We start from the raw sequence: 12,986 nt of genomic DNA, 5'->3' as shown, positions 1-12,986 counted from the left end.
TGCTTCTGAGGATAAGTTTATCCAAGTCACCAGCCTCAGAAATCACAGGTTAACAGCGGCTCAGATTAGAGACCAGGTCAATGCCACACAGAGTTCTAGCAGCAGACACATCTCTACAACAACTGTTAAGAGGAGACTTTGTGCAGCAGGCCTTCATGGTAAAATAGCTGCTAGGAAACCACTGCTAAGGACAGGCAACAAGCAGAAGAGACTTGTTTGGGCTAAATAACACAAGGAATGGACATTAGACCAGTGGAAAATCTGTGCTTTGGTCTGATGAGTCCAAATTTGAGATCTTTGGTTCCAACCACCGTGTCTTTGTGCGATGCAGAAAAGGTGAACGGATGGACTCTACATGCCTGGTTCCCACCGTGAAGCATGGAGGATGAGGTGTGATGGTGTGGGGGTGCTTTGCTGGTGACACTGTTGGGGATTTATTCAAAATTGAAGGCATACTGAACCAGCATGGCTACCACAGCATCTTGCAACGGCATGCTATTCCATCCGGTTTGCGTTTTGTTGGACCATCATTTATTTTTCAGCAGGACAACGACCCCAAATACACCTCCAGGCTATGTAAGGGCTATTTGACCAAGAAGGAGAGTGATGGGGTGCTACGCCAGATGACCTGGCCTCCACATAACCCAATCGAGATGGTTTGGTGTGATCTGGACCACAGAGTGAAGGCAAGAGGGCCAACAAGTGCTAAGCATCTCTGGGAACTCTTTCAAGATTGTTGGAAGACCATTTCCAGTGACTACCTCTTGAAGCTCATCAGGAGAATGCCAAGAGTGTGCAAAGCAGTCATCCAAGCAAAAGGTGGCTACTTTGAAGAACCTAGAATATAAGACATATTTTCAGTTGTTTCACACTTTTTTGTTAAGTATATAATTCCACATGTGTTAATTCATAGTTTTGATGCCTTCAGTGTGAATGTACAATTTTCATAGTCATGAAAATACAGAAAAATCTTTAAATGAGAAGGTGTGTCCAAACTTTTGGTCTGTACTGTACATACATTTGATCAACATGCAGGTGGGGTCCCAGATCCAAATCTTGTACCAGGTCTCAACCATCTCTAGTTACCCCACTGTATGTAACATATACTCACTGTCACCATAACAGCGCAGAGGTCCCACTTTCCAGGCAGCTTCAGATCCTGATCTGTTTGTATCAGTGATTACAATCTGTGAGACCGGTAAGTGTTCTTTAAAGGTCAGAAATCCAATGTCACTTGTCCTGTATTATACAATACAAAGAGAAGAAGAATAAGAATAGAAAAGAAGCAGAGACAGAAAGAAATGAAAGAGAAAAAGGAGATAAAAAAGAAAAGGGAGAGAGGAGAAAATAGAAAAATTAAGAGGAAATTGAAAAAGGGAAGGGAAGAAAAAAGACAGATGAAAGGGAAAAGGTATGAGTAAGAAAAAAGACAAATAGTAGAGGAAAAGGAAGATAGGGATAGAAAAGGGAGAGCGGAAGGAGTTGCAATTCCTAAACAGGCAATTTCTAAAGAGAAGATGAGACAGAGATAAGATGAAAACAAGGTGAGAAGGAGAAGGAAGAGAAAGAAGAATAGAAAATAAATTTTTTTTGTAGAAGATAGATACAAAGAAGAAGAGAAAAGGGAAATGAAAGAATGAGAATGTCCTGAGAAATAAGAATTGGTAATTAAAGAAATAAAAAGTAGAAAAATAAGGAAAGGTAAAGTTGAAGAAGAATTAAGAAGATGGAAAGATGTATACGTAACGGAGAAAAAATGGAAATGAAGAATAAATTAACAATAGAATAAGAAGAAGAGGAAAGAAAAGTGGAATTTATGAAGAAGACACATTCAGAAAAGTAGGAATTAGGTGAGAGATGTCTCATATCTATAAATTTAAAGAACCAGTTGATAAATAAAAAAAAAAAGGAGAAAAAGTCTAATAGAACCCATTCTGCAAAACATTGGACAAAGGGCAGCTGCTTGTGTACAACTTTGTACATTTTGTGTTCATTTTCAATATCTCAGAAAAATGTGAAAACAAAATACAACTATGTATTAACCTCCCATTTCAAACAACCATAGCGGAGCTGAGTTTGTCATTTGGCGTATGTCCTGGTGATATCATACCATGCTAGCTGCTATCTATGAGACTGCTATTAACCCCTTATCGACCGCCGATACGCCTTTTAACGGCGGCCGCTAAGGGTACTTAAACCACAGCGCCGTTAATTAACGGCGCTGTGGAAAAAATAAATAGCGCCCCCCAGAGTCGAATTTTCTCCGGGGTCTCGGCTGCCGGGGGTAGCCGAGACCCCAGAGAACATGATTCGGGTTTTTTTTACCGAGCCCGCATTTGCTATCGCCGGTAATTAACCGTTTACCGGCCATCGCAAAAAAAACAAAACGCGATTTCTTTTTAAGTTCTCTGTCCTCCGATGTGATCGCACATCAGAGGACAGAGAAATGGTGTCCCAGGTAGCCCCCGAATACTTACCTGTCTCCCCCGGTGCTCCTCGTGGCTCCTGATGGGCGCCGCCATCTTCAAAATGGCGGGCGCATGCGCAGTGTGCCCGCCGGCCAGCACCGGGAGACTCTTTGGGGTCTCGGCTGCCGGGGGTAGCCGAGACCCCAAAGAACATGATCGGGGTTGGTTTTACCGACCCCTGTTTTGCGATCGCCGGTAATTAACTGTTTACCGGCGACCGCAAAAAAAAAAGAAAAAGCAAAGTGTAATTCTCTGTCCTCTGATGTGATCGCACATTAGAGGACAGAGAAATAGGGGGATTCGGGGACCCTATTATACTCACCAGTGTCCCTGGGTCCTCCTGCTGCTCCTCCTTGCTTCTTGGCAAAAGAAAATGGCGGGCGCATGCGCAGTGCGCCCGCCATCTGTCGCCGTCTGCCGGCCGGCAGGAGAAGAGCAGTTGGGGCTAAAATTAGGGTTAGGGTTAGGGTTAGAGCTAGGGTTAGGGTTAGGGCTAGGGTTAGGGTTAGGGTTAGGGCTAGGGTTAGGGCTAGCGTTAGGGCTAGGGTTAGGGTTGGGGCTAAATTTAGGGTTAGGGTTGGGGCTAAATTTAGGGTTAGGGTTGGGGCTAAATTTAGGGTTAGGGTTGGGGCTAAATTTAGGGTTAGGCTTCTTTCACACTTACGTCGGTACGGGGCTGTCACAATGCGTCGGCCTGACATACCGACGCACGTTGTGAAAATTGTGCACAACGTGGGCAGCGGGTGTAGTTTTTCAATGCATCCGCTGCCCAATCTATATCCTGGGGAGGAGGGGGCGGAGTTACGGCCACACATGCGCGGTCAGAAATGGCGGACGCGACGTACAAAAAAACGTTACACTGAACGTTTTTTGTGCCGACGGTCCGCCAAAACACAACTGATCCAGTGCACGACGGACGCGACGTGTGGCCATCCATCACAATCCGTTGGCAATACAAGTCTATGGGCAAAAAATGCATCCTGTGGGCACATTTGCAGGATCCGTTTTTTTGTCCAAAACGATGGATTGCGACGGATGCCAAATGACACAAGTGTGAAAGTAGCCTTAGGGCTAGGGTTAGGGTTGGGGCTAAAGTTAGGGTTAGGGTTGGGGCTAAAGTTAGGGTTAGAGTTGGTATTAGGGTTAGGGTTTGGATTAGGGTTGGTATTAGTGTTAGGTTTGGCATTAGGGTTACGCTTGGGATTAGGGTTAGGTTTGGGATTAGGGTTAAGGTTAGGGTTGTGATTAGGGGTGTATTGGGATTAGGGTTAGGTTTGAGGTTAGGGATGAGATTAGGATTAGGGGTGTGTTGGATTTAGGGTTTTGATTAGGGTTATGGTTAGGGTTGACATTAGGGTTGTTTTGGGGTAAGGGTTGTGATTATCGTTAGGGTTAGCGATTAGGATTATGGATCGGGTTGGGATTAGGGTTAGGGGTGTGTAGGGGTTAGGGCTGGAGCTACAATTGGGGGTTTCCACTGTTTAGGTACATCAGGGGGTCTCCAAACACGACAGCCAATTTTGCGCTCAAAAAGTCAAATTGTGCTCCCTCCCTTCTGAGCTCTGCCGTGCGCCCAAACAGTGGGTTACCCCCACATATGGGGCATCAACGTACTCGGAATAAATAGGACAACTTTTGAGGTCCAATTTCTCCTGCTACCCTTGTGAAAATAAAAATCTTTTTTGTGGAAAAAAAATATTTTTTTATTTTCACGACTCTGCATTCTAAACTTCTGTGAAGCATTTGGGCATTCACTGTGTTAGGGCTAGCGGAACGCACCAAATAATACGACAGATAGAGTATGGTGCGTTCGCAGCCCGGGGTCCACCGTGCAGAGATGGAACCTTGTTATGTTGGCAATCCAGTGACACAGTGTGCCAGCAATCAGAGCACATACAGTGATCTGACAATAACCCAAAAACAATAGAACGAGCTCTGAGACGTGGAATCTCTGTAGACCGCAATACCTGAACCTATCCTAAACACAACTAAAGGCAGCTGTGGATTGCGCCTGTCACTACCTATGCAACTCGGCACAGCCTGAGGAGCTGACTAGCCTGAAGATAGAAAAACAAGCCTGCCTTGCCTCAGAGAAATACCCCAAAGGAAAAGGCAGCCCCCCACATATAATGACTGTTAGCAAGATGAAAAGACAAACGTAGGGATGAAATAGATTCAGCAAAGTGAGGCCCGATATTCTAGATAGAGCGAGGATAGCAAAGAGAATTTTGCAGTCTACAAAAAACCCTAAAGCAAAAAAACCACGCAAAGGGGGCAAAAAGATCCACCGTGCCGAACTAACGTCACGGCGGTGCACCTTTTGTGTCTCAGAGCTTCCAGCAAAAACGAATAGACAAGCTGGACAGAAAAAGTAGCAACAAAAGCAAAGAAGCACTTATCTAAGCAGCGCAGCAGGCCACAGGAAAGATCCAGAAGCTCAGGTCCAACACTGGAACATTGACAAGGAGCAAGGAAGACAGAATCAGGTGGAGTTAAATAACAAAGCAGCCAACGAGCTCACCAGAACACCTGAGGGAGGAAGCTCAGAAGCTGCAGTACCACTTGTGACCACAGGAGTGAATTCAGCCACAGAATTCACAACAGTACCCCCCCCTTGAGGAGGGGTCACCGAACCCTCACCAGAGCCCCCAGGCCGACCAGGATGAGCCACATGAAAGGCACGAACAAGATCTGGAGCATGGACATCAGAGGCAAAAACCCAGGAATTATCTTCCTGAGCATAACCCTTCCATTTAACCAGATACTGGAGTTTCCGTCTAGAAACACGAGAATCCAAAATTTTCTCCACAATATACTCCAATTCCCCCTCCACCAAAACCGGGGCAGGAGGCTCAACAGATGGAACCATAGGTGCCACGTATCTCCGCAACAACGACCTATGGAATACATTATGTATGGAAAAGGAGTCTGGGAGGGTCAGACGAAAAGACACAGGATTGAGAATCTCAGAAATCCTATACGGACCAATAAAACGAGGTTTAAATTTAGGAGAGGAAACCTTCATAGGAATATGACGAGAAGATAACCAAACCAGATCCCCAACACGAAGTCGGGGACCCACACGGCGTCTGCGATTAGCGAAAAGTTGAGCCTTCTCCTGGGACAAGGTCAAATTGTCCACTACCTGAGTCCAGATCTGCTGCAAACTGTCCACCACAGAATCAACACCAGGACAGTCCGAAGACTCAACCTGTCCTGAAGAGAAACGAGGATGGAACCCAGAATTGCAGAAAAATGGAGAGACCAAGGTAGCCGAGCTGGCCCGATTATTAAGGGCGAACTCAGCCAACGGCAAAAAGGACACCCAATCATCCTGTTCTGCAGAAACAAAACATCTCAGATATGTCTCCAAGGTCCGATTGGTTCGTTCGGTCTGGCCATTAGTCTGAGGATGGAAAGCCGAGGAAAAAGACAGGTCAATGCCCATCCTACCACAAAAGGCTCGCCAAAACCTCGAAACAAACTGGGAACCTCTGTCAGAAACAATATTCTCAGGAATGCCATGCAAACGAACCACATGCTGGAAGAACAAAGGCACCAAATCAGAGGAGGAAGGCAATTTAACCAAGGGCACCAGATGGACCATTTTAGAAAAGCGATCACAGACCACCCAAATGACTGACATCTTTTGAGAAACGGGAAGGTCAGAAATGAAATCCATCGAAATATGTGTCCAAGGCCTCTTTGGGACCGGCAAGGGCAAAAGCAATCCACTGGCACGTGAACAGCAGGGCTTAGCCCTAGCACAAATCCCACAGGACTGCACAAAAGTACGTACATCCCGTGACAGAGATGGCCACCAGAAGGATCTAGCCACTAACTCTCTGGTACCAAATATTCCAGGATGACCAGCAAACACCGAACAATGAAGTTCAGAGATAACTTTAGTAGTCCACCTATCAGGGACGAACAGTTTCTCCGCCGGACAACGATCAGGTTTATTCGCCTGAAATTTTTGCAACACTTGCCGCAAATCAGGGGAGATGGCAGACACAATGACTCCTTCCTTGAGGATACTCGCCGGCTCAGATGAACCCGGAGAGTCGGGCACAAAACTCCTAGACAGAGCAACCGCCTTCACATTTTTAGAGCCCGGAAGGTACGAAATCACAAAATCGAAGCGGGCAAAAAATAACGACCAACGGGCCTGTCTAGGATTCAAGCGCTTGGCAGACTCGAGATAAGTAAGGTTCTTATGATCAGTCAATACCACCACGCGATGCTTAGCTCCTTCAAGCCAATGACGCCATTCCTCGAATGCCCACTTCATGGCCAGCAACTCTCGGTTGCCCACATCATAATTACGCTCAGCAGCCGAAAACTTCCTGGAAAAGAAAGCACATGGTTTCAACACTGAGCAACCAGAACCTCTCTGTGACAAAACCGCCCCTGCTCCAATCTCAGAAGCATCAACCTCGACCTGGAACGGAAGAGAAACATCTGGTTGACACAACACAGGGGCAGAACAAAAACGATGCTTCAACTCCTGCAAAGCTTCCACAGCAGCAGAAGACCAATTAACCAAATCAGCACCCTTCTTGGTCAAATCGGTCAATGGTTTGGCAATGCTAGAAAAATTACAGATGAAGCGACGATAAAAATTAGCAAAGCCCAGGAATTTTTGCAGACTTTTCAGAGATGTCGGCTGAGTCCAATCCTGGATGGCTTGGACCTTAACCGGATCCATCTCGATAGTAGAAGGGGAAAAGATGAACCCCAAAAATGAAACTTTCTGCACACCGAAGAGACACTTTGATCCCTTCACAAACAAAGAATTAGCACGCAGGACCTGGAAAACCATTCTGACCTGCTTCACATGAGAGTCCCAATCATCTGAGAAGATCAAAATGTCATCCAAGTAAACAATCAGGAATTTATCCAGATACTCACGGAAGATGTCATGCATAAAAGACTGAAACACAGATGGAGCATTGGCAAGTCCGAACGGCATCACTAGATACTCAAAATGACCCTCGGGTGTATTAAATGCAGTTTTCCATTCATCTCCTTGCCTGATTCTCACTAGATTATACGCACCACGAAGATCTATCTTAGTCAACCAACTAGCCCCCTTAATCCGAGCAAACAAGTCAGATAACAATGGCAAGGGATACTGAAATTTAACAGTGATCTTATTAAGAAGGCGGTAATCAATACATGGTCTCAGCGAACCATCCTTCTTGGCCACAAAAAAGAACCCTGCTCCCAGTGGTGATGACGATGGGCGAATATGTCCCTTCTCCAGGGATTCCTTCACATAACTGCGCATAGCGGCGTGTTCAGGCACGGATAAATTAAATAATCGACCTTTAGGGAATTTACTACCAGGAATCAAATTGATAGCACAATCACAATCCCTATGCGGAGGTAGGGCATCGGACTTGGGCTCTTCAAATACATCCTGATAATCAGACAAGAACTCTGGGACCTCAGAAGGAGTGGATGACGAAATAGACAAAAATGGAACATCACCATGTACCCCCTGACAACCCCAGCTGGATACCGACATAGAGTTCCAATCCAATACTGGATTATGGGTTTGCAGCCATGGCAACCCCAACACGACCACATCATGCAGATTATGTAGCACCAGAAAGCGAATAACTTCCTGATGTGCAGGAGCCATGCACATGGTCAGCTGGGTCCAGTACTGAGGTTTATTCTTGGCCAAAGGTGTAGCATCAATTCCTCTCAACGGAATAGGACACCGCAAAGGCTCCAAGAAAAACCCACAACGTTTAGCATAATCCAAATCCATCAGATTCAGGGCAGCGCCTGAATCCACAAACGCCATGACAGAATACGATGACAAAGAGCATATCAAGGTAATGGACAGAAGGAATTTGGATTTCGTACCAATGACGGCAGACCTATCGAACCGCTTAGTGTGCTTAGGACAATCAGAAATAGCATGAGTGGAATCACCACAGTAGAAACACAGACCATTCAGACGTCTGTGTTCTTGCCGTTCAACTCTGGTCATAGTCCTATCGCACTGCATAGGCTCAGGTTTAATCTTAGACAATACCGCCAAATGGTGCACAGATTTACGCTCGCGCAAGCGTCGACCGATCTGAATGGCCAAAGACATAGACTCATTCAAACCAGCAGGCATAGGAAAACCCACCATGACATCCTTAAGAGCCTCAGAGAGACCCTTTCTGAACAAAGCTGCCAGCGCAGATTCATTCCACAGAGTGAGTACTGACCACTTCCTAAATTTCTGACAATATACTTCTATATCATCCTGACCCTGGCACAAAGCCAGCAAATTTTTCTCAGCCTGATCCACTGAATTAGGCTCATCGTAAAGCAATCCGAGCACCAGGAAAAACGCATTGACATTACTCAATGCAGGGTCTCCTGGCGCAAGAGAAAATGCCCAGTCCTGAGGGTCGCCGCGCAAAAAAGAAATAATAATCAAAACCTGTTGAATAAGATTACCAGAAGAATGAGGTTTCAAGGCCAGAAATAGCTTACAATTATTTTTGAAATTAAGAAACTTAGTTCTATCACCAAAAAACAAATCAGGAATAGGAATTCTTGGTTCTAACATAGATTTCTGATCAATAGTATCTTGAATCCTTTGTACATTTGTAACGAGATTATCCATTGAAGAGCACAGACCCTGAATATCCATGTCCACACCTGTGTCCTGAAACACCCAAATGTCTAGGGGAAAAAAAAGACTGAACACAGAGCTGAGAAAAAAAAATGATGTCAGAACTTCTTTTTTCCCTCTATTGAGAATCATTAGGTTGGCTCCTTGTACTGTTCTGTTGGCAATCCAGTGACACAGTGTGCCAGCAATCAGAGCACATACAGTGATCTGACAATAACCCAAAAACAATAGAACGAGCTCTGAGACGTGGAATCTCTGTAGACCGCAATACCTGAACCTATCCTAAACACAACTAAAGGCAGCTGTGGATTGCGCCTGTCACTACCTATGCAACTCGGCACAGCCTGAGGAGCTGACTAGCCTGAAGATAGAAAAACAAGCCTGCCTTGCCTCAGAGAAATACCCTAAAGGAAAAGGCAGCCCCCCACATATAATGACTGTTAGCAAGATGAAAAGACAAACGTAGGGATGAAATAGATTCAGCAAAGTGAGGCCCGATATTCTAGATAGAGCGAGGATAGCAAAGAGAATTTTGCAGTCTACAAAAAACCCTAAAGCAAAAAAACCACGCAAAGGGGGCAAAAAGACCCACCGTGCCGAACTAACGGCACGGCGGTGCACCCTTTGTGTCTCAGAGCTTCCAGCAAAAACGAATAGACAAGCTGGACAGAAAAAGTAGCAACAAAAGCAAAGAAGCACTTATCTAAGCAGCGCAGCAGGCCACAGGAAAGATCCAGAAGCTCAGGTCCAACACTGGAACATTGACAAGGAGCAAGGAAGACAGAATCAGGTGGAGTTAAATAACAAAGCAGCCAACGAGCTCACCAGAACACCTGAGGGAGGAAGCTCAGAAGCTGCAGTACCACTTGTGACCACAGGAGTGAATTCAGCCACAGAATTCACAACAGAACCTGCTGCCAAGTAATGACGGACTATATGGCGGTACTCATAAGTATACACACGTGGGTTAAACTTCACCCAGCGTGAAGGAAGCGATCCTGTTGCGTCACAGGACCGCGGTACCGCACATAGAGCGCGAGCAAGTAGTCAGCGAACTCAACCCCAACTAGGATTGAAGTCCGATTAGACCCTTGCTGGCACAACACCGCAACTGGGTGTGTAAGGAAACTGTATAACAATATTAAGGCACAAGAGTGCATGCGGTGCCGCACTGACGAACGCCACTAACCACCCAGGCTTAGGTAAGGAAAGCACAGAGGAAGTGCACGGCGCCGTACTGGCGGTCACAGCAACTGGACGCTGTAATGTGTGATTCGTGCAGTAGGATAAGTCGGGCGCTAGATAGCAGCCATACACCTTTCGCGAACAGACATTCAATAGGGTAGGGGTATCCAAGGACGACTTGCACTCACAACATACACACATTAACAATTGTACACTAGCGCATGGCCATGCGGTCATGCACAGTTTATATAGCTGCAGCACAGGAAGTGGCCACAGAAACTTTGCCCTTCCAAGACCTGCCAAGAGGACCAATGGAATGTGCTGCAGAGCCTGAGCACCTGACCCTCGATCTCCAACGGGAGATCTTGCCCTGGGCATGCTCAGTGTGTGCAGACTAGGACTTCGTCCCAGAGAAGTCCGCTCGCTGCTGACCAGCACTGGCTTTAATGGCAGAAGCTGAAGAAGCAGCAGTAACTCTCTGTACAGAGTGAGACTGAGCAAGACGCTGGGACCGACGTCCCTGCTGAGCAGGCTCCACTGCGGCTGGATAAGAATGGGAGACCGCAGCGGAGATGGCTCGAGATTCCCCCTGTGCAGAAGCGGGAACTCGAGACCTAACATCACCCCCCTTCCTAGGGCCCCCCCCTCCTTGGGCCTCGCTACGCTCGAAGGCAACAATAAGCTGCGGGGACCGAATGTTTTCAGCAGGCTCCCATGACCTGTCCTCTGGGCCATAACCCTTCCAATCCACCAGATAGAACTTTTTGCCGCGTACCACCTTGCACCCCAAAATAGCGTTCACCTCATAATCGTCCGTAGACGAACCCGATGTCCCGGCAGATGACTCGGAAAACCGGGACATGTACACGGGTTTCAAGAGGGACACATGAAAGGTGTCGGTGATACCCAAGCGTGGAGGAAGAGCCAAACGGTAGACCACAGGATTAACCCGCTCGAGAACCTTGAAGGGACCCAAGTAGCGAGGAGCAAACTTCGTGGACTCAACTCGCAGCCTGATGTTACGGGCGGAGAGCCACACCAAGTCGCCAGGAGCAAAGGTCGGAGCGGGGCATTCTCTCCTTGGAGGCCTGAATGGCATCCTGCGTGCGGTCCCAAATGTCCCGTGCCTCCACAGCCCAGTATGCCACCCTGGAGTCAGCAGAAGACACAGGCATGGGCACAGGAACACGCGGATGCTGGCCGTAATTTAGGAGGAATGGAGTCTGACCGGTGGAGTCGGCTACGGCATTGTTAAGTGCAAACTCTGCCCACGGTAGCAAGGATGCCCTGTCATCCTGCCTGGCAGAAACAAAATGTCGTAAATATGTGACCAAGGTCTGGTTGGCCCTCTCTACCAACCCATTTGTCTCGGGGTGATATGTCGAAGAGAGATTCAGCTCAATACTGAGTAGACGACAAAGCTCTCTCCAGAATCGAGACGCAAACTGGGGACCCCGGTCACTAACAATTTTGTCTGGCATACCGTGTAGGCGAAAGATATGCTTAACGAACAAGACAGCCAACGCCCGTGCAGAAGGTAGCCGTGGAAGAGGCACCAAGTGCACCATTTTGGAAAAATGGTCGGTGATCACCCAGATAATGGTGCAATTACGAGACTTGGGTAAGCCCACCACAAAGTCCATCCCGACCATCTCCCAGGGCCTGTCCGCCACCGGCAGAGGATAAAGCAAACCAGCTGGCCATTGCCGAGGAGTCTTGTTCTTGGTGCAAGAGACACACGCCCGAACATACTCTGCGACATCACGAGCCATATGCGGCCACCAGTATGTCCTCGCCAGTAACTCAGATGTCCTTTTGGTACCAAAATGTCCACCCACCCTGGACGAGTGTGCCCAAGAGAGAACCTCCGGTCGCAAACTGGATGGAACAAAAGTCTTGCCCGGGGGCACAGACTCTGGCGAAATCGGGGCCACAGTTCTCAAGCTCTCGGTGGGGACAATAAGCCGAGGCTCCTCCTCCTCCTCCGCAGATGACACAACGGAGCGAGAGAGAGCGTCGGCCCGAATGTTCTTCTCCCCAGAAAGAAAATGGAGGGTGAAATGAAACCGGGAGAAGAATAAGGACCATCTGGCCTGGCGAGAACTCAACCGCTGGGCTGTCTGCAGGTACACCAAATTTTTATGGTCTGTGAAGACTTGGAAGGGAAAACGTGCTTCCTCCAAGAGATGTCTCCACTCCGAGAAAGCCAACTTCATGGCTAGCAACTCCCTGTCCCCGATGGAATAATTCCTCTCTGCTGGTGAGAAGGTCTTGGAGAAAAAGAAGCAGGGATGCTTCCGACCTTGAGCATCCTTTTGGAAGAGGACTGCTCCAGCACCAACAGAAGAGGCATCCACCTCCATGATAAATGGCTTATCAACATCGGGGCGATGTAGGATGGGAGCGCTAGCGAAGTGTGACTTTATAGAGTTAAAGGCCTTGGAGACCTCCTCAGACCACAATTTGGGATTTGCCCCCTTCTTGGTGAGGGCAACCAAGGGAGCTACCAAAGTTGAGAAGTGCGGAATGAACTGGCGATAATAATTAATGAACCCCATAAAGCGCTGCACCGCTTTGAGAGAATGGGGTTCCTGCCAGTCCATCACAGCCTGTAGTTTGGCAGGATCCATAGCCAATCCCTGGGCAGAGATGATGTAGCCTAGGAAAGGTAAGGACTCCTGCTCAAACAT

General features: G+C 47.4%; 1 protein-coding gene across 1 annotated transcript in view; it reads right to left on the bottom strand.

The window, feature by feature from the left end:
* Positions 1-12,986, bottom strand: part of LOC138669768 (contactin-associated protein-like 5) — a 1,597,333-nt gene that overhangs the window by 258,348 nt on the left and 1,325,999 nt on the right. The window contains exon 15 of the mRNA XM_069756498.1: positions 1,112-1,239. Within this exon, the coding sequence (XP_069612599.1) occupies positions 1,112-1,239 (128 nt within the window). The remainder of the gene's footprint in view (positions 1-1,111; positions 1,240-12,986) is intronic.

This window comes from Ranitomeya imitator, chromosome 3, assembly GCF_032444005.1.
Source record: "Ranitomeya imitator isolate aRanImi1 chromosome 3, aRanImi1.pri, whole genome shotgun sequence".
In the NCBI taxonomy this organism is placed as follows: domain Eukaryota; kingdom Metazoa; phylum Chordata; class Amphibia; order Anura; family Dendrobatidae; genus Ranitomeya; species Ranitomeya imitator.
The sequence above is the reverse complement of the archived record's forward strand: the minus strand, read 5'-3'. Positions and strand labels throughout refer to the sequence as shown.